The 26419-nt window shown below is 41.2% G+C and overlaps 1 protein-coding gene across 1 annotated transcript; it reads left to right on the forward strand.

Moving 5' to 3' along the window:
* Positions 1–60: 60 nt before the first annotated feature.
* Positions 61–25831, forward strand: dnajc12 (DnaJ (Hsp40) homolog, subfamily C, member 12). The gene is made up of 5 exons (XM_063071537.1): positions 61–270; positions 11467–11545; positions 16646–16785; positions 20666–20873; positions 25427–25831. Exons 1-5 carry the CDS (start codon positions 193–195, stop codon positions 25519–25521), a joined length of 600 nt encoding a protein of 199 aa, XP_062927607.1. The 5' UTR covers positions 61–192; the 3' UTR covers positions 25522–25831.
* Positions 25832–26419: the final 588 nt, after the last annotated feature.

The raw sequence follows: 26419 nt of genomic DNA on the forward strand, positions 1-26419 counted from the left end.
CAGGAGGTGGAGACTGGCCGTGCGCGTCTGTCATCGCCCGGAACCTGGCAAGGGGGCGGCACATCCGCTCCGAGCGGATCGGCTGCTCTTTATAAAGGGCTGCTACGCAGCCTGGCACGGAATTAGCTAGAGCAGGACTCGGACCAGTGCCAGTGTCAGAGTCGGATTCGGAGTCAGGGTTAGGCTCCACGGATGGACGCGATGCTGAATTTCACAACCGAGGACGAAGACGACTATTACCAGCTGCTCGGATGCGATGAACTGTCCACGGTGAGAGACATCCACTCTAAGTCTTTTACGGCATTTAATGGGTTAGAATCCTTACGCTGACTAGTGTTACCTCCTAGTGGGGGCGGGGGGTGTTGTTGTGACAGGTACAGCGATCGAACTGTTTCCTAGTGCAGTCCTGTTTGTCTCTGAGTAGCTGTCCAGTGGACATCTCCGTGCAGGACTCCGTGCATTTGATCATACTGCGGGCCCCACTTTGCAATATGCCTGTCCATATCTCAGTGAAGGGTGGGCGTCCACCAAAAGTGAGACATCAGGCATCAATCACAATGTGGGTTAATATATACTGAGGTGTAATGAACCAGACAAGGTTTAGCATTTATTGCCCAACAGTGATTATCTTCAAAAGATGCTGGTGAACAACCTCCTTGAATTGTTGCAATCGTTTTGTTGAAGACCCCTCCCCGAGTGCTACTGGTAAGGAATTCCAGGATTTAGACCCAGTGACCATGAAGGACTGGTGATATACTGTATTTCCGCACCTTGATGGCCTGTGATTTGGACGGGGACTTCGTTCTCGTATACCCGTTGCCCTTGTTCTTTGTGGTCGAGGTTGCAGACTTGGGGGACTGCATTGCACTTTCTGGGTGGTGGTAGAGGAAGTGAAATGTTAGTGGGGGAAGATGCGATGCCAGTCATCCTAGTTGTTTTGTCCTGAACAGTGTTGAGTTTCGAGGGAAATGTTGGAGTTTCACTCACCCACACAGGAGAGACTATTCCCACGTGTCCCAAACTTAGTGATTGTAGATTGTGGACTGATCTTGTGGGTGTTAGGAAAGGAGTTAATCACCACAGGATATCTTGCATCTGACCAGTTGGTCTAGCCACAGTATTTATGTGCCTCCAGTTGGATTTCTGGTCAATGGTGACTGTGACATAACTCACTGGTATCTTGTGACTGTCTTATGACCATGGTGTAATTGAGTGCCTTATGAGCATGTTGTAATGGTCTTGTGGAGGTCACATGATCTAATTTTCCCACCAGTGAGGTCACATGATGTAATTTTCCCGCCAGTGAGGTCACATGATGACCTGTTCTCAACAGGTATATGAAGGAGACCCGTGGTGTGACGCAGTTAGTTTTCAGTTTAGTTTTGTGTTAGTTACTCTGTATTGCTGCATATTCGCCTTATGACGCAGTTTCGTTTTAAAGTGGAGTTCTACTTTCTATTGTAAGTAGTATTGGAGAGTGAAGGCCTTACTAAAGTACAGGATTTCCCAGGGTCGAGTAAAGCTGATATCATTTGGTGGTTTTGGAGAGGATCAAACTTCATTGAATCTTCATTCAAGAAACCGTGACTTGCATGAGATAACCTCTGCTAAAGTAGGAAAGGTTGTGCAGTATCTATTCTCCGGAGGAAAAGGTCAGTTCCTTTAAACCGTTTTATTTCCGTCGTCGTGAATCCTGCGGACAAGGTAAGTTCTGGCTGGGATCAGCAGTAACGTCACATCTTTGAGGAATTCTTTACTTCAGGAAAGTCTCTCCTAGTTGACTGTATAAATCTCTTGGACTTTCGAATTTACCATTCTAAGAACTGTTTTCACATGTACCCTTTTAAGAACTGTTCCAGAGTTGCCGTATAGCAGTTAACTTCCAGTTAAGTTAGTCGGTTAAATACATTTCACTACTTTTGAGCAGAGTTTAATAAATGTTTGTTTGTTTTTATAAAACCTGACTCAATTGATGTTCATTGTTGCCGGTCATGTGACATGACCCAATGCTACTTCTAAGTGTGATTCAAATGATTAGTCAGCTAAGTGAAGGTAGCAGGTGATGCTCAGGAGGAAGCTTCTTTGCCCACCTTTGAGCCGGGAATCAATGTTGAGGACTCCCAAGGGCTTCTCCCTCCTGCCTTTGGACAGTGACCTGTCATCTGCGGTGGAGGTGTCCTGCTGATATGGTGTGCTGTGGCCTGTAAAATATGATTCTGAATGTCTAGCCTATGGAACAGCATTTCCCAGTTTAGATATCAGACTCCAAAGGAGGATTTTGCCAGGTTGTTTGGTGGGTCATTATGGATCTCTGAACGATTTGGAATGTACAGTATTGTAATTGTATGTCAGTGTACACCTATGCCATTTAGCACATTTGTAACCTAGTGTGAACCTTAATGTGGGCTCAGGCAAATTACATGTATATGAGATGTAACATTATAGATTTAAATGTAGGTTAGTGTGTTCATTGACACTGTTGCTATATTGGACCTCCACCAAAAGTGAGTGGACAGCACGAGGGATAGACATAATTGTCCTTATTCTCAGCTGAAACCTTTTCTCCTTGATGGTATTGACAGAAGTGACAGTCACACAATATTTTTGAAATCTCCTCCTCTTGATCTATAGTTAGAAGATTGCTTTGCTGTTCAATGGCATGCTGTTTAGTTGATCAGGAAGAGACTCCCCATTGAATCAGAATGAATCCCCAGTCTTGATTTGTGTTATTAGAATGAGGGATATGTTGAACCATGAGGTTAGGGTGGCGTGGTATCACAGTAGTTAGTGTAATGCCATTAGAGTGCCAGTGACTTGGGTTCAGTTCCTGCTGCTGTCTGTAAGGAGGTTATACGTTCTCCCAGTGTCTGCGTGGGGTTCCTCCCACTTTCCAAAGTCATACGGGATTGTAGGGTAATTGGTCACTGGGGTGCAATTGGGCGGTGTGAGCCTGTTACTGTACTGTATCTCTAAATAGGAATGTAAAAATGTTAATCTTCGAGAGAAAGTCTTTAGAGGCTTGTCCTCATGCTAGGGACACACTCCTTGTTATGTAGCACTGCAGTCTAAGATTTGAATGGGATAGATTCGGAAGAGATCTAGCAGCTCAAGTGAGGCACTGTTTACAAACATCTTCAGCAGAAATTGTCACCATAATGTGTAACTTCCATAGTTCAGCATATCCCTCTTTCTACTGTTAAAATCAAGATTGGGATCCATTCTGATTCAATGGCGATTGCAGAACTGCATGCCGGGAAAAGAGCCAGCCATAATACCCAAAGTTGCAGTCCCGGCTTGATCAACTAGACAGCATGCCACTGAATAATCAATCTTCCAAACATAGATCAGCAATATTGCAATCATCGATTTTGTCATGGCCCCCATGTTACTGGTATGGGCCAGACTAAAGCATTCACGGACATATTCAGCCAGAAGTGCTGAGAAGATAATCCATCTCTGCATCCTCCTGGACAGTCTTCATCAGAGCCAATATGATTCATTCCATACGATATCACAAAGTTGAGACAACTTTGTTACTATGCCAAAGAGTATCCCAGTACTAAAGAGTCACACTCTAGATTGAATTTACCTCCAGCCTAGCTAGAATCTTATCCAGTAAATTGGAATTTGCCCAGGTATGTCTTGTTCAAAAAAAAAGGATAAATAGAATCTAGCTAATTATTGCCTCATTGGTATGTCTACACTATTTAGCAAAGTGATGAAGGGTGTTATCAACAGTGATATGGAATGGTACTTACTCACTAAAAACTTGCACTATTTCCCAGTTTTGGCTTCAGCATGACCACTTGGCTCTGGGCTTCATCACGGCTTTTGTCCAGCTGAATTCTAGATATGAGGTGCAAGTGACTGTCCTTGACATAGTAGCAGCGTTTAACTGATCCCGTCACTGAGGAGGCCAATATGTATTTCAAAGTAAATCACTCCAATGGTTGGAGCCACACCAAGCACAAGTTAAGATGTTTGTAGTGTTGAGATACCCTTCAAGTTCCTCAGTGTGTTAAGTCCAACCTTCTGTGACTGCTTCACCACCTCTCCCCCCATGCCCACCACCAACCCTGCTATGATAAGGTCAGAATTCATGATATTCACCGATTGAAGAATGCTTAATTCCATTGGTAACTTCTCAACAAATGAAGTACACTATGCCTGCATACAGCAAGATCAGGCTTTATAAGGAACTGGTCAGACCATATCATTGCGAGTAGCTCAGAGCCCCCTATCTAAGAAAGGAGGTGCTGGCATTGGAGAAGGTCCAGAGGAGGTTCACTAGAATTAACCCTGGAATGAAAGGGTTAATATGAGGATTATTTGATTGCTCTGGGCCCATACTCACTGAAGTTTAGAAGAATAAGGGGAAATCTCATTGAAACCTATTGAGTATTGAAAGGCCTAGATAGAGTAGATGTTGAGAAGATGTTTCCAATAGTGAGGGAGTCTGGGACCAGAGGGCACAGCTTCAGAACAGAAGGACTCCCCTTTAGAACAGGGGTAAAGGAGGAATTTCTTTAGCCATTGGATGGTGAATCTATGGAATTCATTGCTAAAGCTGGCTGTGGAGGCCAAGTCATCGGGTATACTGTATTTAAAGTGAAAGTTGATAGGTTCTTGATTAGTAAGGGTGTCTATGGTTATGGGGATAAGGCAGGAGAATGTAGTTGAGAGGGAAAATAAATCAATCAGGATTGAATGACAGAGCAGACTCAATGGGTTGAATGGCCGAATTTAGCCCCTATAAATATGTATTTACAGGAAGTGCCTTGAGCTGTTGAATTAGTTTAAAGGTAAGTCCACACACCATAAGACATAGAGGCAGCTACAGCAATGAATTCCACAGATTCACCACCCATTGGCTAAAGAAATTCCTCCTTATCTCCGTTCTAAAGGGGAGCCCCTATGCCTTATGGTGTGTGGCCTTATCTTTAAACTAGTTCAACATCTCAAGACACTTCTTATAAACACATATTTAGATAGCAAGAAAGGCCAATCTCAAGAAGAGTACAATTGGGCAGATGGTGCAAAATTCTGACAGAGAAGTATATCTGAAAGGAAGATTATTAGAAAGCCTTAGGGAAGGAATTCCATGCTTCGTGAGCAAGGTGGATGAAAAAAAAGAACAATTCCTAGTATTTGGGAGAAAAGAGATGAGATGTACAACTATTAGTGGAATATAGAGAGTTTGGAGGATTTCAGGACTGCAAAGTTTACAAAAGCATGGAATTTGTTGTCTAATTTACTTGGGTCATTTATTATCAAGATCTGTTGTGTACACTTGATTACTTGATGTTAACAGCAGGAACACAAATCCAAATTGGCTAATTGCGTCATATCCTATTGGCAGCAAAGACGACATGATCAACAGTATGATAAATAGCACTTACTCAAAAATGACGTGATCACAGATGCTCAGTTTGAGTTTTTAGAAACCCTCAGCTTCAGAACTCTTTACAGATGTGGTACAAAGAAGAACCACACTGTGTGTAACAATGCAACAATAACCCCAGGTAAAGCAGGTGCCTATGGAATCCGTAGGAATTCGTCTCTGTCACCTGACTTTATTGGGGATAAAATAAATCTGATCAGCTTCCTTAACATCTTGGGGGTGGGGTAAGAGGGTGGGAAACTTTAGGATTGACCTGATAGAACTGTATGGTGACTTGATGGAGGTGCGTACAACCATAAGACTAGGAGCAGAATTAGGCCATCTGGCCCATTGAGTCTGCTTGGCCATTCAATCATGGCTGATCCTTTTTTCCCTTCTGCTCCTCAACCCCAGTTGCTGGCCTTCTCCCCATAACCTTTGATGCCATATCCAATCAAGAACATATCAATCTCTGCCTTAAATACACCCAACGACCTGGCCTCCACAGCTGCATGTGGCAACAAATTCGATTAGTTCACCACCCTTTGGCTAAAAAAATTTCACCGCATCTCTGTTTTGAAAGGGTGTCCCTTGATCCTGAGGCCATGCCCTCTTGTCCTAGATTCTCCCACCATGGGAAACACCCTTTCCACATCTACTCTGTCTAGGCCTTTCAACTTCGAAAGGTTTCAATGAGATTCCCCCTCATCCTTCTGAACTTTAGTGAGTACAGACCCAGAACCATCAAACATTCCTCATATGATAACCCTTTCATTACTGGAATTATCCTTGTGAACCTCCTCTGGACCCTCCCAATGCCAGCATATCTTTTCTAGGATGAGGGGCCCAAAACTGTTCACAATACTCAAGGTGAGGCCTGACGAGTGCCTTATAAAGCCTCAGCATCACATCCTTACTCTTGTATTCTAGACCTCTTGAAATGAATGCTAACATGGCATTTGCCTTCCTCACCACTGACTCAACCTGCAAGTTAACCTTCAGGGTGTTCTGCACAAGGACTCCCAAGTCCCTTTGCATCTCAGATTCCTAGATTTTTTTTCTCCATTTAGAAAATAGTCCACACATTTATTTCTACTACCAAAGTTCATGACCATGCATTTTCCAACATTGTATTTCATTTGCCACTTTCTTGCCCATTCTCCTAATCTGTCTAAGTTCTTCTGCATCCTGCCTGTTTCCACAACACTACCTGCCCCTCCACCAATCTTCATATCATCTGCAACCTTGGCAATAAAGCCATCTATTCCATCATCTAGATCATTTATATACAGCATAAAAAGAAGTGGTCCCAGCACCGACCCCTGCGGAACACCACTAGTCAATGGCAGCCAACCAGAAAAGGATCCTTCTATTTCCACTTGCTGCCTCCCACCAATCAGCCAATGCTCTAACCATATTAGTAACTTTCCTGTAATACAATTGGCTCTTAACTTGGTAAGCAGCCTTATGTGTGGCACCTTGTCAAAGGCCTCCTGAAAGTCCAAATATACAAAATCCACTGCATCCCCCTTTATCTATCCTACTTGTAATCTCCTCAAAGAATTCCAACAGGCTCGTCGGGCAGGATTTTCCCTGAAGGAAACCACGCTGACTTTGTACTATCTTGTCCTGTGTCACCAAGTACTCCATCACCTCATCCTTAACATTTGAATCTGACATCTTCCCAACCAATGAGGTCAGGCTAACCGGTCTATAATTTCCTTTCTGCTGCCTTCCTCCTTTCTAAAAGAGTGGAGTAACTTTTGCAATTTTCCAGTTCTTTGCAACATGCCAGAGTCCAATGAATTTTGAAAGATCATTTCTAATGCTACCATAATCTCTAACACTACCTCTTTCAGAACCCTAGGGTGCAGTTCCTCTGGTTCAGGAGACTTATGTACCTTTAGGTCTTTCAGCTTTTTGAGCATGTTCTCTCTTGTAACAGTAACTGCACTCACTTCTCTTCCTGCATATACTACAACATCAGCCATACTGCTGGTGTCTTCCATAGTGAAGACTGACGCAAAATACTCATATAGTTCATCAGCCATCTCCTTGTCCCCGTTACTATTTCTCCTGCCTCATTTTCTAGCGGACCTATATCTACTTCCATTTCTCTTTTATTTTTAACATACAAACGTGTACTTGAGAAAACTTCTACTGTCCACTTTGATATGATTTGCTAGCTTGCTTTCATATTTCATCTTTTCCCTTGCAATAATTTTATCAATTGCTCTCTGTAGGTTTTTAAAAACTTCCCAATCCTCTATCTTCCCACTAATTTTTGCTTTGTTGCATGCCCTTTCTTTTGCTTTTACAATAGCTTTGACTTCCCTTGTTAGCCACGGTTGTGCTGTTTTACCATTTGAGTATTTCTTCGTTTTTGGAAAACACGTGTCTTGCAGCTTCCTCATTTTTCCCAGAAGCGCACGCCATCGCTGCTGTGCTGACACCCCTGCCAGTGTCTCCTTCCAATTTACTTTGGCCAGCTCCTTTCTTATATCACTGTAATTTCCCTTACTCCACTGAAATACTGCTACATCAGACTCTACTTTCTCCCTATCAAATTTCAAGTTGAACTCAATCATATTGTGATCACTAAGGGCTTTTTCAGCTTAAGCTCCCTAATCTCCTCTGGTTCATTATGTAACACCTAAACCATAATCTTGCCCTTTTGACTCACCTTTTCTATTTCCTTTTGTAACCTGTGGTCCACCTCCCAGCCACTGTTGGGATGCCTGTACTCTATGTAACTGCCGTCATCGTTCTTTCACCCTTGCAGTTTCTTAACTCAACCCACAAGGATTCACCATCTTCCAATCCTATGTCACATCTTTCTGCAGATTTGGTACCATTCTTTATCAGCAGAGCCACCCACCATCTCTGCCTACCTTCCTATCCTTCTGATATAACGTGTAACCTTGGATATTCAGCTCCCAACTTCAACCATCCTTCAGCCATGATTCAGCTTTTGCCACAACATCATACCCGGCAATCTGTAATTTTGCAACAAGATCATCCACCTTATTTCTTAAACTACGTGCATTTAGATTTAACACCTTGAGTACTGTATTTGCTATCCTTTCTGACTCTGCATCCCTAATGATTAGATACTCAGCATGTTGGCTGCAACTAAGTCCCATCACCTGCCTGCCATTCTTGACAATCTGATTGTACTCTAGCTTTACTTTTTTACCATCCGTCCTAACCTGAGTCCCTTCACTCTGATTCCCACCCCGCTGCCAAGTTAGTTTAAACCCTCCCCAACAGCTCTAACAGTCCTGCCCACAACAATATTTGTCCCCCTCGGGTTCAGGTGCAACCTATCACTTTTGAACAGATCATACCTCCCCAGAAGAGATCCCAATTATCTAAGAACCTAAAGCCCTGCCCCCTGTACCAACTTTTCAGCCATGCATTATCTACCATATCGTTCTGTTTCTATCCTCATTGGCGCGTGGCACAGGCAGCAATCCAGAAATTACTACCTGGGAGGTTCTGCTTCTCAGCTTTCGACCTAGCTCTCTAAATTCTTTTTTCAGGACCTCATTGCTTTTCCTTCCGATGTCATTGGTACCAATATAAACCTAGACATCTGGCTTCTCCCCTTCGCTCTCCAAAATGTTGTGGACATGATCTGAGACATCCCTGACCCTGGCACCTGGGAGGCAACATACCATCCGGGTGTCCAGTTCACGTCCACAGAATCTCCTGTCTGTTCCCCTCAATACCAAGTCCCCTATAACTACTGCTCTCTTCTCAGTGCCTGTAACCCGGTCGCCGTGGCATTGTCCCAGGATGTCATCCCCCACAAAAGTATCCGAAGTGGTCTCCCTGTTTTTAAGGGGAATGACCACAGGGGTGCTCTGCGCTAACTGCCTATTTCCATTTCCCCTGACGATCACCCAGCTACTTGCCTCCTGCAACTTCGGGGTGACTACTTCCCTGTACACTTCGATCAATTATATCCTCGCTCTCCCGTACAAGCTGAAGGTCATCCAGTTGCTGCTCCAAATCCCTAACACGGTCTTCAAGGAGCTGCAGCCGGATGCACCTCATGCAGATGTAGTTCCCTGGGAGACACTGGGTCTCCCAGTTCTCCAACATCTGGCTCGAAAAGCACACCACATAAGATGCTAAGAGGCGTAGATACAATGGACAGCCAGCACCTTTTCCCAGGATAGCAATGGCTGATAAGAGAGCATAACTTGAATTTGAGTGGAGGGAAGTATAAGGGGATGTCAGAGGTAGGTATTTTTATAGAATAGTTAGTGCATAGAACATATATTGGGGGTGATGGTAGAGGTAGATACATTAGGGACATTTAAGAGACTCCTGGACAGCACACGGATGAAAGAAAATTGGAGGGCTGTGTGGGAGGGAGGGGTTAGATTGATCCTGGAATAGGTTAAGATGTCAGCAAAATATCATGGGCTGAAGGGCCTGTATTGTGCTGTAGTGTTCTATGTTCTATGTTTACCGAACCAGCCCCATAACACTCGGACTACAAGGACAATTTGGAGGCTGTGAATTCTGACCTGTCTTCTCACTCCCTAAACTCTCTCCATACTGTGGGGCACCATGGGTTTCCTCTGAGTTCCTCCCACAGTCCAAAGATGTACCAGCTGGAAGGTTAACTGGCATTGTAAATTGCTCTGTGATTAGGCTAGGATTAAACTTGGGTGTTGGTGGGCGGTGCAGCTCAAAGGGCCAGATGGGCCTATTCCGTACGCTATCTAAATAAATAAATAAATACAATTTCACTGCTCCCCAGGGCACAGCAGCACACCCGTCACACCACAACATCCATTCACGTTCGGACTGGCACACTCGGGTTGGCACGTGTGCCACCTACAAGTTGCACTGCAGTAATTTGCCGAAGATTTTTCTACATCACACTCCAAACTTGCAACCTTTACTGCCTAGGAACATGATGGCAGGAAATCGCATGACATCCCGACTGATGCGTATCAGTGATAACTTCCCTCCACTTTTGGAATTGTCTGTCTAACTTCATCCAGCAAGCTGCTCTTGTTTGAGAAGGCAGTTCACCACCATCTTCTCAGAAGCAATTGGATATTGACAATCGATATTGGTTTTGTTAATAATATCCATATTCCAGGAACTTTTAATTGTTTATTGAAACAATTTCATAAAATGTTCTCCTTGGAAGTGCTGTCTTGATGATGTACGTATGTGTGAGGTAATGTTCCACAGGACAGTATGTGGTCCCAGGAAGTGGCTGACGTTAACAGACACTGGAGCAAAATAAGAGAAAGGACCGAGAATGGCAACTAAATAAATATCTAAAGAGGACCTTGTGTGTGGACTGCATCATAACGTATTAGGTCTTGTAAGGGCACTGACTAAGTAGTAATTACAAGAGCTAATACGTTATGATACAATCCCCCAATTTAATCTTAGTCTAATCACGGGACAATTTACAATGACCAATTAACCTACCAACCGGTACGTCTTTGGACTGTGGGAGGAAACCGGAGCACCCGGAGGAAACCCGCACAGTCACGGGGAGAACGTACAAACACCTTACAGACAGCATCGGGAAATGACTAGGTTAGCGTTCTGTGCTATTTCAGGTGTTTCAAAACCTAAGTACAAGTCAAGTTATATTCTTTAATATATAAGGTTTGCTTTGATTTGGCACTTCCTTTAAAATTGGAGATTCTAATACAACGGATGTGTCAGAAGTGTGCATTGTATTTTGCATACAGTTGTAGACTGATATATTTAAACGTCATTCTTCCTGTATTGCATTATAATGAGTCAGAACATTCTGTATCAGATCGGTGTCATTAAAACACAAATTAATATCTCACACTGAGAATGTGACGCAGTTTGCAATATTTACTACTGTACGTGCAGAAGACTGAACATTAACTGTTGCCTTGGCAAATGTATTACATCATGTCAAGCATTCACTCCAATAAACTAACCAATAGAGGCAATAAATACGTAAAAGGAAATGCTGTCTGATAAGTTTACCAGTATTGTTCTGACGACATTACTGACTTAAGGTTTATATTTATATCTGAAATTGTGCAATGATGTAATATTTATTTTGTCAGACAGAGCAAATTTTGGCCGAATTTAAAGCCAAGGCCCTGAGCTGCCATCCTGACAAACATCCAGATAATCCAAAAGCAGGTAAGGTTGTATTAAGATTACAATGTGCCCACCGAATGTCTGATGGCACTTTGCTCCAGCAAAGTGATTTATTTAGTTGGATAAATCTGGATGATGTGCTAGGTGAATCAGTGCAAACTGAGATATAGTCAGGATGCCCCAAGCTGGTGTCTCCCAAATCCATAGAGGTTCCTTTGAATTTTGGTACTTGCACACTTCTGCCTCCCCTTCTTACAAACGGTGAGTTAGAACGTAGAACAGTTGCTTTGCTGCTGCCTACGCATGGGAGGGAGTAGCTGGGGGGTGCTGTGGGGCTCTAACATTTAACTGTCATTCATTCTCTGTGGGCACTCCTCCGTTTTCGTGGATGGTTGTGAAGAAAATGGATTTATATTGTATACACTTCTCTGACATTAAATGTACCTTTGAAACCTTTGAACGGTACAGCACAGGAACAGAACCTTTGGCCCACAATTTGTCGAACCAGCTAAAAAGTAAATTAAAAAAACCCCAAAGCTAATCCCTCAGACCTACACAATGTCCATATCCCTCTATCGTCATATTCATTTTCCTATCTAAACGTCTTTTAAAAGCCTCTAATGTATTTGCCTCTACCACCATACCAGGCAGCACATTCCAGATATCCACCACTCCCTGAGTTAAAAGCTTACTCCTCACATTCTCTTTGAACTTGTCCCCTCTCACCTTAAACACATGCCCTCTGGTATTAGACATTTCTACCCTGGGAAAAAGATTCTCCCAGTCTACTCTATCTATGCCTCTCCTAATCTTATAAACCTCTATCCGTTATCGGATTTAAAACCTCTATCAATTATCGGACTTCACCATTTGCTGCTTCCTATCCAACTTGCAAAAGAGATTTGGCAATGGGGGACATTAGTTATATGAATAGACTAGAGAAACTGAGATTTCTTGGTTTGTGTTTTCTTGGTTACAAGGAGGTCCAATTCTGATATTTAAAATCATGAAGGATCTAGACAGAGTAGACAGAGAAAAGTTGTTCAAATTGGCAGAAAAGTTGTGAACTAGGCAACATAGATTTAACATAAATGGCAAAAGAAGAAGATTTTTTATACAGTGGGTGTTTAGCTGGTAAATTCAATTGTAGCATTCAGAAAGGTTAAGTATACAAAGAAAAGAATGTGCAAGGTTATGGAAAGAGGACAGTGAGGTGGTACCACCTTGTTCGTTAAGCCAGTACAGATTTGACAGCCAAATGATCTCTCTTTTACTGTAACTATTTTGTGATTCTGTAGAAAGAAGTGTTTGAAAAACACAAATGAGTATAAACTAATGTAGTGAAAGGAACAGAAGCTTATCCATCTTTATGAAAAAGATACAAGTGTAGGCAAGAACCTTTAAAGCATAATGCGATATTGAAGATGGTCATGAGCGATTGTTTATCTGTTTATCCACATCATGGGTGCATGAGTCATGGAGGTTATGAGCCATGCTGTATTTCAGAACTTGATGGACTGTGTGTTATTTTAAATTAGGGTACAGTAATTCAAGCTTTCCATAAATATATTTTCTTTGTCCTTGCCCCACAAAGAGCTTCAATAGGAAGGAAAATAGCCCAGATAAACAGCTTCTCATCAGCATTTCAGTGGTGCTGTGATGGATGATGCAGTGGTATATTCATTAAGTAAATATCTCTCAATTTAAGTGATGGAAATAATCCTCTCTCTCTCTGTTGCCACAGGTAGTATGTGTATTTCCATTTGTTTTTGTTATCTTTTATATCGCTTTGAGAGATGATTGATTTAATTCCTGTCACAGAGATACTCCTTATTCATCCTGGAAAATAAAACAAGCTTGTCCACTTTAGTATTGTAAATTGTACCTACACAAATTGGACCAAATTGACAAACAGATAATACAAGAGCATGGATCTATAGTGGAGCTGGTTTTCATTTGACTATTTTGTACTGCTAAATACCTATGAATATAATGAATGAATATAAATATTACCGCCAATGCAAGTGGGCAGATATATCAAATGTACTGTTGAATAGTGTTACAACAATTTTACTTTTTCAGGATTTGTTGGTCTGGGACAACTTCAGCCTGATGCAGCGATTTCTTGAAATCACTGCTGAAATACATCTGTGTCATCAATTCCCATGTTTGACCTGGCATCAAGAGTTGTCATTTCAAATCCCATCCTTGGATAGGAGGCATTTCATTTTATTGTGCATTTGATAGGTCTTGTTATTGAAGAGATTTAGAGTGCTCTTGTATTTGAAGTCAGTGGGAGCAAGAGTGGGCTGCTTGCCCTCCCAAGTCACAGCAATCTAAAAAGGACAAAGCACAGTGCTTAGTTTGTACCCTGTCAACCACCTTAAACAGTGCTTGCACACCGAACCGTCTATAACACGTGTGGCGGTTCTATGCCAACAGAACTCTGACTGGCCCCCCATATCAGAAGCCTCTGCCTCCCAAAAAGGACAAAGGTAGTAGGTGTTTGGGAGCACCGCCACCTGTACGTTCCCTGCTAAGAAGACACCATCCCGAAATGGAAATATATCACCTTTGCTTCATCATTAGGTCTAAAGCCTGGAATTCTCTCCCCAAAAACTTTGTGGAAGTAACTTCATCAGAAGGAGTACAGTATGTCAACTCCATCTTCACAAGAGTGGTAAAAGCTGGCTGTGTGTGAGACCAGATCCCAAAAGTTTTTTTAAAAATGTCTTGGCTGACCTTGACCTCTCATTTCCTTTTTGCCCATGGCATCTTTCCAATCCCTTGCTTATCAAATATATGCCTACCTAAATTAAAAATATAGAAAACTCCACTTTCAAAGACTCAAGACCCCTTCCCCAAAAGAATGTTTTGTCTCATTGTCTTAAATATATGACTCCGTATTTTTAAAATGACCAGCAAGTTCTGCGTTCTCCCACAAGAGGAAGCATATTCCTGTCCATATTTAATCTTTCAAGATACCTCGGGACCATGTGTTCCCTTTCATTCTTCTGATCTCTATGTGACCAACCTTTCCTAATAAAGCAACCTGTTAATTCCACATATTAGTTAATAAACCTCTGAAATGCTTCCAAAGCAGTAGTAACCTTCCATGAGTTTTATAAGAAGACCAGTACTGTATACAATATTCTACAGGTGCTCTTGCCAATGGAACTCAAACACATCTTCCCTACTTTTATACTCAGTTCATCTATGAACAAACAATAACATTCTGTCAGCTTTCCTAGTTACCTGCTACACCTCCCATATTGTTGTGAATAACAAACTTGTACACCCAGTACCTCCAGTATCTTGGAGGTTGCAATCTCTTCCCATTTAGATAAACTTTTTTCCTGTGTTTTTTTCTCCCCCCAGTGAAAAGGTATTCCATGTGCTGGATCTTTCACCACTCGCTTAACCCTACCAATTTAAATTTTATCCTTTTCACAACTTCCTACCTCACTGTGGCAAGCAGAGTTTTCATCCAATTCATTCACATAAATCATAAAAAGTTGCGGCAGTATCAATCACTGTGGTACACTAGTCATTACATTTCACCGATCAGAAGAAGCACCAATTTTGCCTATTTTTTCTCTTTTAGCCAGCCAATCTTATTTTTTATTTTTCTCCTCTACCACAAGATTGGATTTTTCATTGTAAACTTTGATGCAGTAGCTAATCAAAGTTCAAAGTAAATTTGCTATCTAAGTACATACTTCACCATGTACTACCTTGAGATTCAATTTCCTACAATTCAAAGCAATAGAGTTCATGAAAAACTATAAATAAAAAGGAGAGACAAGCAGCCAATGTGCAGAAGAAGAGAAATCATGCAAATAATAATGAAAAAGCAATTAAATAATACTGAGAACATGAGTTGTAGAGTCTTGTAGGTGATTCTATTGGATGTGGAGTCATTTCAGTGTTGTGGTGAGTGAAGTTATCCACACTAGTTCAATAGTTGAAGGGTATTAATTATTCCTGAACTTGGAGTTTGGGACCTAAAGCTCCTGAACCTCCTGCTGATAGTAGCAGTGAGAAGAGAGCATAGCCAGGATGAAGTGCCAAATTGAAATTTTAGGTATAGCATGTCTTCTGAATCACCTTTATCCTTAGAATTTTGTCTTCAAAGCATTTCAACAGATCGGTCGAAGTTGAAACATGATTGTTCTTTCACAAAATCACCCTGTCTGATTATCCAGAACTTTTCTAAGTGAATGATGTCATTTTGTATCTGATTCTACCACAACCTGTGACAATGTGATCCAGATATCAACCACTCTCTTTGTAACAACAAACGTAGCCATTGTTTCCCTGTAAATATCCCATCCCTGGACTTAATTTTGAAGAACTGACAACAGGTCTTTGTAAAAGTGTGTTTCAGATTTTCAATGTCCTTTGTGTGACAGTGTTTCCTTGCATTGTCATTTAGTATTCAGTGTGTAGAATTTTAGAATCCACTGCAAGGCCAGTCAGCTCTTGGTAGCCGTGTGGGTGATGACACATTACTCCAGCTCAAGTATTATTAAACATTGCTGATTATTTCCTCCTTTACCAGGCTATCCACACCCCACGACCAGTCACCCTTGAAATCTGGATGATTTTTTCCCTTCTATTATTTTCTCATGCTTCATCCAATTATCAGTAAATCTTCACCTCTTGTTTTTGATTACCACTATCTTGGTCTCTCATTGTGTTCTGCACGTTTCAATTTAATCTGACCGCAATAATCATTATACTGTATTTAAAGGGGCAAACCCAGAATAGACAATGTTTCTTCATAAATAAAATCTCCAACCTTGATGACATTTTGTCCTTCAATTACATCCTTCCTGTAATCAGTAAGTCAGAACCATGCAGAGAATTCCAGCTCTGCTCTGTACAACTCTAGCATAACCTTTCTGCCCCTGTATGTTCAGCCATTTAAAGTGAATTCCCTGTCTGGTGCCTTCAGAAACTCCACTCCAGCCCCCTGACCCTGTGGCTGCGGTCTCATTTGCCACAGGGGACAACAGATGTGTGAGCAGCTCTAGTCCTGGATGGAACATCTTTAGGTTCCCCTTGAGTCAGCTGGAAGACTGTGGAGAGCAGGAGTTTTCGTAATAATTAACCAATCTCTGTTTTACTTCTGTAATCCAGTGGAGGAGTTTCAGAAACTGCAGCAGGCTAAGGAAACCCTGACCAATGAAGAACGACGTGCCCGCTATGACCACTGGTATCGCAGCAAGATTGCAATTCCATTTCATCAGTGGGAGGCTCTAAGTGACGCTGTCAAAATGGTAGGCAATGATTTCTGTGTAGTTCATTTGCACATTTGCACATATCCAGGGAGTGTAAAGCGCAGAATCAAATATCGCTGTGATGATTGTACGTTCTAGTACCAGTTGTTTGGCGACAATAAAGTATAAAGTATTTTGGCTGAGAAATAAACCTATTTACTGTCTTCCAGTGGATTTCAGACTTAATGCATCTGAGGATTTGAACCGTCTCCATATTGCTACTAAAGGCTACCATTATCCATCGATTTATGCTTAGAAACGCTCTTGCTTGTTTCAGTTTTATGGGCCTTTACGATTCCCAAAAGTGTACAAAAGTCTCATGAGTAGAAAATTCCCTTGTCAACTTCCATAAGAATGATGCCATTGGAAGTTATTTCAAATGCAATTTCTTTCTTTTTATTTGGAACTATTGTCTTTTTCGAATACAGGCATGTGAGAACTATTTAACCTGTGCATGTCTTCCACCATTTATTCTCCTTAAACATGTTTGTGTTTTCACTATTTCAAGATAAGGTACCAGACTGTATACGCATGTGCCCTTCTGTATATCAGCCTCCGGATTCTCAATAAATTCCATAAAGGCTGTGTCTAGAGAATAATGAAGAGTAATATTCTCCATTGACACCAGGTGCAGGAGAGGGGATAGGGTGGGATGAGTCAGGATGGAGCAAAGACAGTTACATCAGTCTTTGTAAAGTGCTGAGTGTTTGCACATGAACAGCATCTACAACTTGTGCCAAAGCCCCACAGTATTGTTAATTTTAGGAGTCAATCATATCTAGGAATCTGGAAGAATATGGATTTGTAAAATACTAACTACAACAGCACATTGCCATAAAAAAGATACAGCAGAGAAACAGGCCCTTCGGCCCTTCTAGTCTGTGCCAACCATCATGCATTTGTTTTATACCAATACTACTTGAACCCAGTCTACCTTTCCCAAATTTCCATGGATACACTGGCCCACCCTACATTCTACCCCTCACCTACACACTGGATATTTTCTAATGATCAGTTAACCTACCACCCCTCCCCTCCCCCAGTCTTTGGGATCTAGAAGAATCTAGGGCACTGAGACAAAACATATGGGGGGGGGGGAGAGAGAGAGAGAGAAAACGAATACAAATTCTACCCCTACAGCAGAGGTCGGGATTTAATCTAATTGGCTGTTTTAAATGGAAGGTGTTGGATTAGAGAAAAGGCTGGCCAATTGTTGAATCAGCTACCCCCTTAATTCCTTGTGCCAGTGGGACGGGTCCTTGCTGCTCCGCTGGGAGGCACCGAGTGGGACCCTGTCCTTTCCTGGAATCTGTGGCTCACTCTCGGACTCCTGGGCGGTGGTGGGGTAAAGTGAATTCTGTAAGCATTGCGGAATCATATAATTGTTTATTCAGAACGCCAGCCAATGTGGCAGAAATATTTTATACTTTATTGTCGCCAAACAATTGATACTAGAACGTACAATCATCACAGCGATATTTGATTCTGCACTTCCCACTCCCTGGATTACAAACATTAAATATTAAAAATATTAAAAATAGTAAAAATCAGTAAATATTAAAAATTTAAATTATAAATCATAAATAGAAAATAGAAAATGGGAAGTAAGGTAGTGCAAAAAAACCGAGAGGCAGGTCCGGATATTTGGAGGGTACGGCCCGGATCCGGGTCAGGATCCGTTCAGCAGTCTTATCACAGTTGGAAAGAAGCTGTTCCCAAATCTGGCCGTACGAGTCTTCAAGCTCCTGAGCCTTCTCCTGGAGGGAAGAGGGACAAAAAGTGTGTTGGCTGGGTGGGTCTTGATTATCCTGGCAGCACTGCTCCGACAGCGTGCGGTGTAAAGTGAGTCCAAGGACGGAAGATTGGTTTGTGTGATGTGCAAAAATATTTTGGGCAAGCAACCAAAAGAAGGCAAAAATAAAATCTAGCTATTGTTCCTACTTAGCCGATTGGCTGAGGATCCTGGTGACATTTATTAGCTGTTCTGTTTTGAGGTGGGGAAAGGGAAAATGTGTACAGAATGGACACAGCTAAGAGTGGTCACCTGTAAAACGAAGGAAGTGCTGAATGATGTTGCTGCTTTGGTCACAGGAGTTTAGAGAGCTTGATGTTTGATAGTAAGTATTGTATAATGTGATTGCAGAAAGTCAGGGAGGAGCAGGCATAAGGAGCACAAATGCATTGTCTTAAACACTCCTGGAGAAAGTTAAAGCCTGCTTTTCCCATGTAATATTACTGGCCTGGAGCCTCTTCTGACAGGAACACTCAATGATTTTGATACCAGATCAAAGTACTTTTAAGATTGAGGACTAATCATTCTTAAAGTCTGCCTTACCAGTCATCACTCACCTTTCCTCTTCCTATGTGAGTGTAATAGCCTCCAGTACCTTTGAAAAATACATTTTATTCCCTCATGCAGCCATTAATGAATCATACTGAATATATTTTCATTGGAAAGGTTTGTCCTTCTGAGCAATTAGTGGTTGTGATGGTAACTGTGAATGTGACACAAAATGCATTTGAAACATCTTGCTCTTTTGAACTAGTCAAAAACATCAGATTTGTAATGCAAATTGAATTAAGGCTGCCAGGGTTTTAATGTTGCTTGATGTGATGAAGTGTAGAAGTTGTCCTTATGCTGATGCATTGGGATGACTGAATATGTTAGGAAATGTTTCCAAACCATGAGCCTTTTTGCTGGCTGTGTATAACATGCAAGCTGCTCTCTCCTGTAGCTGAACAGAGATTACTCTGTCAATTTGTAAATTGCCACCACATGCTTAGACCAATTACATAAAATATAAGCAACAAAATGGTAACTTGCATCATTATGCAGGTTGCTCTGGTCAAATGTATCCTGTAACATTCCCCAACTGCAAGACTTTGTATCTCAGTATCTCGAGGGGAGTGGTTATAGTTGGTAAAACCTGCTTAAAATTAAAACATGGTGAATTTTTAATCTCAGCTCGACTGTTTCGCATCCAGTGGGCATGTTAAAGATAATAAGAATAAACTTTCCCTTTAGTTTCAATTGCAATTGTGATTGAAATTATTTATAGAAATAAAAACCATTTTGTATCTGCATTTGGGAGTACTGTAGGAATCTATATCAGGCAGATTCTATAAATATCAGTACTAATACTGAAGAGTGACAGATGGAACTCTATCAAGTTTGTCCTTTTGTGAGCGCTGGTATCCCTATTTGGTGCATTCCTTAGCAGGTCCAGTCCAGAACTAACGGGCTCTAAGCCATGTGGCTCCCGTAGCCGATGAGCTCTTGGGAAAGTGATGATCATCATATTGATGCAGATACCACACATTGTCCGGACAAAACATTGCAACTAAAATCAATATATCTTTGGCACTGTTGTGTACCATTCAGCTTGGTCTTCTTGTGTACAGAAATAAACTACAACAAATACAAAGTGGATCAAATTATAGACACACTTATTCATTTATTCACAAGCTACTCCATATGTTTCATCTGGAAAAAGCTTCAATCTTATACCTCAAAATAAACCACTTTTATACTTTTTACCGAGAACAGTAATTAACTCCATTCCATAACATTCCTCTATTATCTCCATCCTTATCTGGTTCTGACATTTGTTCTTTAGAAACTGTGTCCTGTTTACCCCGTTGTCAAAACATCCCACCCGCGCCATAAAACGCACATCTCTTGTCACAAAATACACACAGCTTCCTTTAAACCTCCATCCAAACCAGCAAAGCACTCTGGGATTTAATAGGTTCCATTTTGTCACATTACATTTTACAGAAGTTACAAATTCATAAACACTTCAGGGTTACAGATATATTTCCATAGTACCGGTCCTTAACAGATAGAAAAGGTATTCATTCAACATATTGCATCCTCTAGACAATGCACTGGGCAGTAAGAAGTAAGAAGGAGCCAATGTTGGAAGCGCCTACTGCAGATTCTGATGGCTCCACCAAGAAAGGGGAACAAAGACAATCTACAGAGGAAGAATGGAATGAAGGGTCTCCTGATGGTGATGGAGCTGGAATCAAAGAGACAGAAGTGACAAATGAGGATCAACATTTTGCCGAGGATCCCACTTCTCCACGTAAGCAAAGAAAAATTAATTTTACATAATGAGAACATGTAGACTCACTGGAGGTGCAGTTAATGTCAAATGATCAATAAGTGGGGAAGTAACCTAATGGTGATGAAGCCAGCTAACGTAACTGTTGCTAACATTGGGATACTCATGACCAAACAAAAGTGTAGGTCTCCTAGGGTGGAGCTTTATCATTTGTGGGCAAGTCTTTTAGAAGCTGAACATCCTAAGCTATTCTCAAGTAATGAAATTCACCCCAATCATAATATGAATTCTGAATAACATTTTACTCATTATCCTAAGATATTATGAATCATATCTCTCCATGGCTAATTACTATACAATAAATATTCCTCTGCAGCACACACAAAATTCTGAAGGAACTCAGCTGGTCAGGCAGCATCTATGGAGAGGAATAAACAGTCAACATTTTGGACCGAGGGTCTCCATAGATATTGCCTGACCTGCAGAGTTTCTCCAGCATTTTAGAACATAGAATATAGAATAGTACAGCACAGTACAGGCCCTTGGGCCCACAATGTTGTGCTGAACCTCAAACCCTGCCTCCCATATAAGCCCCCACCTTAGATTCCTCCATATACCTGTCTAGTAGTCTCTTAAACTTCACTAGTGTATTTGCCTCCACCACTGACTCAGGCAGTGCATTCCACGCACCAACCACTCTCTGAGTAAAAAACTTTCCTCTAATATCCCCCTTAAACTTCCCACCCCTTACCTTAAAGCCATGTCCTCTTGTATTGAGCAGTAGTTCCCTGGGGAAGAGGCGCTGGCTATCCACTTTATCTATTCCTCTTATTATCTTGTATACCTCTATCATGTCTCCTCTCATCCTCCTTCTCTCCAAGGAGTAAAGCCCTAGCTCCCTTAATCTCCGATCATAATGCATACTTTCTAAACCAGGCAGCATCCTGGTAAATCTCCTCTGTACCCTTTCCAATGCTTCCACATCCTTCCTATAGTGAGGTGACCAGAACTGGACACAATACTCCAAGTGTGGCCTAACCAGAGTTTTATAGAGCTGCATCATTACGTCGCGACTCTTAAACGCTATCCCTCGACTTATGAAAACTAACACCCTATAAGCTTTCTTAACTACCCTACCCACCTGTGAGGCAACTTTCAGGGATCTGTGGACATGTACCCCGAGATCCCTCTGCTCCTCCACACTACACTTTTGTGTGTGTTGCTCTGGATTTCCAGAATCTGTGGAAACTCTTGTGTTTATAAACTCTTCTGTCTTTCAATAACTTTTGAATGAACCATTAAAGACATTATTAAACAGCAGTAGCCCCATTTTAAAGCATGCTTGGTTGTATCCCATTTTAAAATCTACTTGTGGAAATTAGTCAGAAATCCCAGGACGTGGTTCAAGGGTATAATATGAGGAAATAATTCAAAGACTGGGATAGAAGCTATTAAAGAGTCGTGAAGTAATAGGCTGGCATAGCCAGTTCATTTGAGATAATATTATCATGTTTAGGAGAAACAGTGACTTTGGGAGTTTCACGAATTGGACCAGCAATCACTGGGTGACCTTTTGCTATGTCTGGTGAAAACTAATTAAAATATATTTAATGCCGTACACACAAAATGCTGGAGGAACGTTTTGGGCCGAACGGCTGGAAGCCCAAAGCGTTGACTATACTTTTTTCCATAGATGCTGCTTGGCCTGCTGAGTTCCTACAGCATTTTGTATGTGTTGCTTGGATTTCCAGCATCTGCAGATTTTCTCTTGTTTGTGAAAATAAATTTAGTTGTTGTGAGTAGCAATCAAGTCCATTATCAGTGTTCCTGTGATTAATCGGGTGATGAATGCCAAGCAAAATGGACCTTACAGTAGAGGGAGGTGGCAAAGATTCCACAGACTGGTACCTGGGATGTCACATTTACGATATCGACAGAGACTGAGGAGATTCAGTCTGTATTCTCTAGAGAGTTGAAGAATATGAGGAGGTTTCATCAAAACTTTCTAAATTCTTGGGGCTTTCCAGGCTGGATGCAAGAGGATGTTTCTCCAGGCTGAAGAGTGTTAAACCAGGCCTCACAGTCTTGGAATAAAGGATAGTCTGTTTGGGATTGAGACAAGAAAGTATTTCTTCATAATAGTCTGCCTTTGCAGTTTTCAACCCTGGAAGCTGTGCCATTGAGTTCATACAAACCTGGGATTAGTACATTTCTGTATATGAGAGATATGCAAATAGGCCAGGTAAATAGAGATGAGATAGAAGATCTGCCACAATCCTGATGAATGGTTGAGAAGGTTTGATGGGTTGAATGGCCAACTCCTGATACATTTTTGTGTTCTTTTCTTGGTTTCACTTCATCTAGACATTCCTGTGTTCTATAGTAGTCTCTGTGGTTTAGTTTAGTTGATTGAATTTGTTATTCAAGCTGTTTTGCTCAGTGCTGAAGCTTGAAACTGGGGAGCTTCACTGAGAGCTTAGACAGAACATTTTTTGTTTTGCTGATCTTTGAACTTTGAGAGGAATGTTAGGAGCAGGGCTTTCAGCAGAGGCTAAGTGCAGAGAGCCTTAAGAAGGTTTGGGTAATATTCTAAAATGTGTCTGGGAACTGGTTATTTTGGGGAGCAGCCCAATGCACTGCAGGTATAGTGGTCTTGTAGTTATTGGGTTTGCCCACAAGTGAGGATTAAAACTGACCAGAAACCACTTTTGACCACTGATTTGAGGGTAGGTGGTAAGGTCACTTCCGTGCGTCAGTGGTCTTGTTTAGAGCTGTGTAAATATAACCAGATGTGCAGAGACAGTTGCTAGACTAAACTGAAATTTCAACCTCCTAAATTAAATATAAATGTGGAAAATCCTCTGTGGAAGTACCAAATGCTTCTGCACTTAAAACAGACTGACATTTGATCTCTCAGCTCTGAAAGTGCTGAATCGTTTTAGAGCTATAAGAGTCTGTAGGTACCGAGAATCTAGAGTAACACACAAAATACTGGATGAACTCAGCAGATCATGCAGCATTTATGGAAGAATTGGACAATCAACACTTCAGGTTTAGACTGTCTGTCCAGACCATTCCTAATTTCCCTTGAACTGCCTGACCATTTGAGTTCATCTTGCTTTGTGTGTTTTGCTCTGGGTCATATAGTATATTGCTCATATACATTATCAGTAATGGTGACCTGCCCAACAACTTCCTGAGATTGTTTGCAAAATTCTCCTGAGCCATTGGCAGTGGTTTGGTACCCAGATATTCTCATTGCACGGTGAAAATCAACCACATCTTGTGGATTGTGCTGCCCATTGTTGGCTTTACCCTTGCAGTGTCTGCCAAAGCGATTTTCTGTCACAACATGGATGCTTACTGTGGTAAAGAGAATTTTTTTTATTTTCAACTGATCATTTTGCTCCCCACTATACATGACCATCGAAGCTGTGCTTACTCAATTTTGCCTCTTTCTTGTGATCCATGCAGTACTTCTAGTCTTGCTCTGGGGAGTTCAGCAGCTTTACATGTGTATAAGCATTTTTCTAAAGTCAATTCTGACACGTGTAGTAGTTGTTCCTTCAGGCTGGACTCCCAAGATCCCATAAATAATCTGCTTTGTAGTGGAATCCTTTTAAATGTGTGAAGCTACAATTCTCTGTGTTTCCGTTGAGAAAGCTTTAAATAATTTACCCTGCTTCTGGTTATAAGAAGGGGCCTCAGTCAATAGTTCCTTTCTGGTGTGTTGCAATGTATTGGTAATCCTATACATGCTTTCTCCAGGCTGTCCTTTGAAGATTGTCTGCTATGACAAAATTCTTTTGTGACCAAATGAAAGATGCACTAACAATTACACTTCTACTCGTTATTGTTTCAACAACCAATGGTTTTGCTATCAGGACTGGTCAAATTATAATTCAAAATAAAAATTAAAACTAAACAATAAGCTTATAGTCACAAACAACAGGAATTCTGCAGATGCTGGAAATTAAGCAACACACATCAAAGTTGCTGGTGAACTCAGCAGGCCAGGCAGCATCTCTAGGAAGAGGTACAGTTGACGTTTCAGGCCGAGACCCTTCGTCAGGACTCCTGACGAAGGGTCTCGGCCTGAAACGTCGACTGTACCTCTTCCTAGAGATGTTGCCTGGCCTGCTGCGTTCACCAGCAACTTTGATGTGTGTTGCTTGATAAGCTTATAGTGTCTGTTTAGCATTTTACTGTGGCTTTGCCCACAGATGTAGCCAAACAGCTAGGAACTTTAGACACTAATGTTGGAGAGTAGTCTCACATGATACAATCTCTAAAGTGTCATTACACTTTTTATATTCATTCAAGAGATGCCCACACATAATTGTCCTTGAAGGTGGTGATGAGCTGCAATTTTGAGACAAATGCTAGATAGAATTGTGATGTTTAAGAGACGTTTAGGCAGAAGTGTGAATAGTTGGGTATAGAAGGATGTGGACGCAGGAAAATAGGATTAACATACTGTAGGTGGGCAAAAAGTTTGGTATGGAAGAAAAGCACATTTTTGTGCTGTAAGACTCTATGATCCTATAACTTGTTCAATTTTTTTCTTCCTTCAGGAATTTTTGACATCAGCGACTGCCACTATCATTTCCGCTGGTCGGCCGATGCTCCCTCAGAATTACTAAGGAAATTCAGAAACTATGAAATTTGATGAAGTTTCACCTGGGATTCTCAACTTTACTAAAATATCTCTCGTCAGATCAGTTTATCCCTTGTATTTTGAATGTCCTGTGGAAAGTTTTTTTTTGTGATATGTTGTGTATTTCACCTGAGAAATAGCTAGAGATGACCATCTCTATAAATGGTCTTTCTTATTTCTTATATATGTGATTAAATGTTACTGTTCCTCAGACTACCAGTTTTATGTAGGTGTTTGTAAGATGCAAACTGCATCCTCTGATTTTAATTCTTTGAGGTCTTGCTGTGTAATATTGAAATGGGAGTTAAAATATTTAATTCACTCAAAGCAATTGTCTTTCATTGTGATTATTATTATTTATATTATGTTAGAATTCAGTATTTATTGAATTCTTTCTGCAGTACAGTATTTTCTTAAAGGCACCACTTGCTTGATTCAGCTAATCTGTGTATACTCATAAAAGCAACATCATGGTCTTTGCCCATTACTGGCAGGCTGGCCTACAGCCTTCCAAAATCAAAGGTCGGGAACTCACTCATTAAAGTTCCCCTGACCCTTTTTAGAATGTTCCTTAAAAATCTCTGATCAGCCATTGAGTCACCTGATCTAATGTTTCCTTCGAGTTGTGCCTATAGAGCCATAGAGCACTACAACACAGAAACAGGACGTGTGGCCCATCTAAAGTTCAAAGTAACTTTTATTATTAGAGTACATATTTGTCACCACATACAACCCTGAGATTCATTTTCCTGTGGGCATACTCTGAAAATCTGTAGAATAGTAACTATAACAGGATCAATGAAGGACCAACTAGAGTGCAGAAGCCAACAAACAGTGCAAATGCAAATATAAATAAATAGCAATAAATAAGAAGAACATGAAATAACAAGATAAAGAGCCCTTAAAGTGA

This window comes from Mobula hypostoma, chromosome 19 (assembly GCF_963921235.1).
Source record: "Mobula hypostoma chromosome 19, sMobHyp1.1, whole genome shotgun sequence".
In the NCBI taxonomy this organism is placed as follows: Eukaryota; Metazoa; Chordata; class Chondrichthyes; order Myliobatiformes; family Myliobatidae; genus Mobula; species Mobula hypostoma.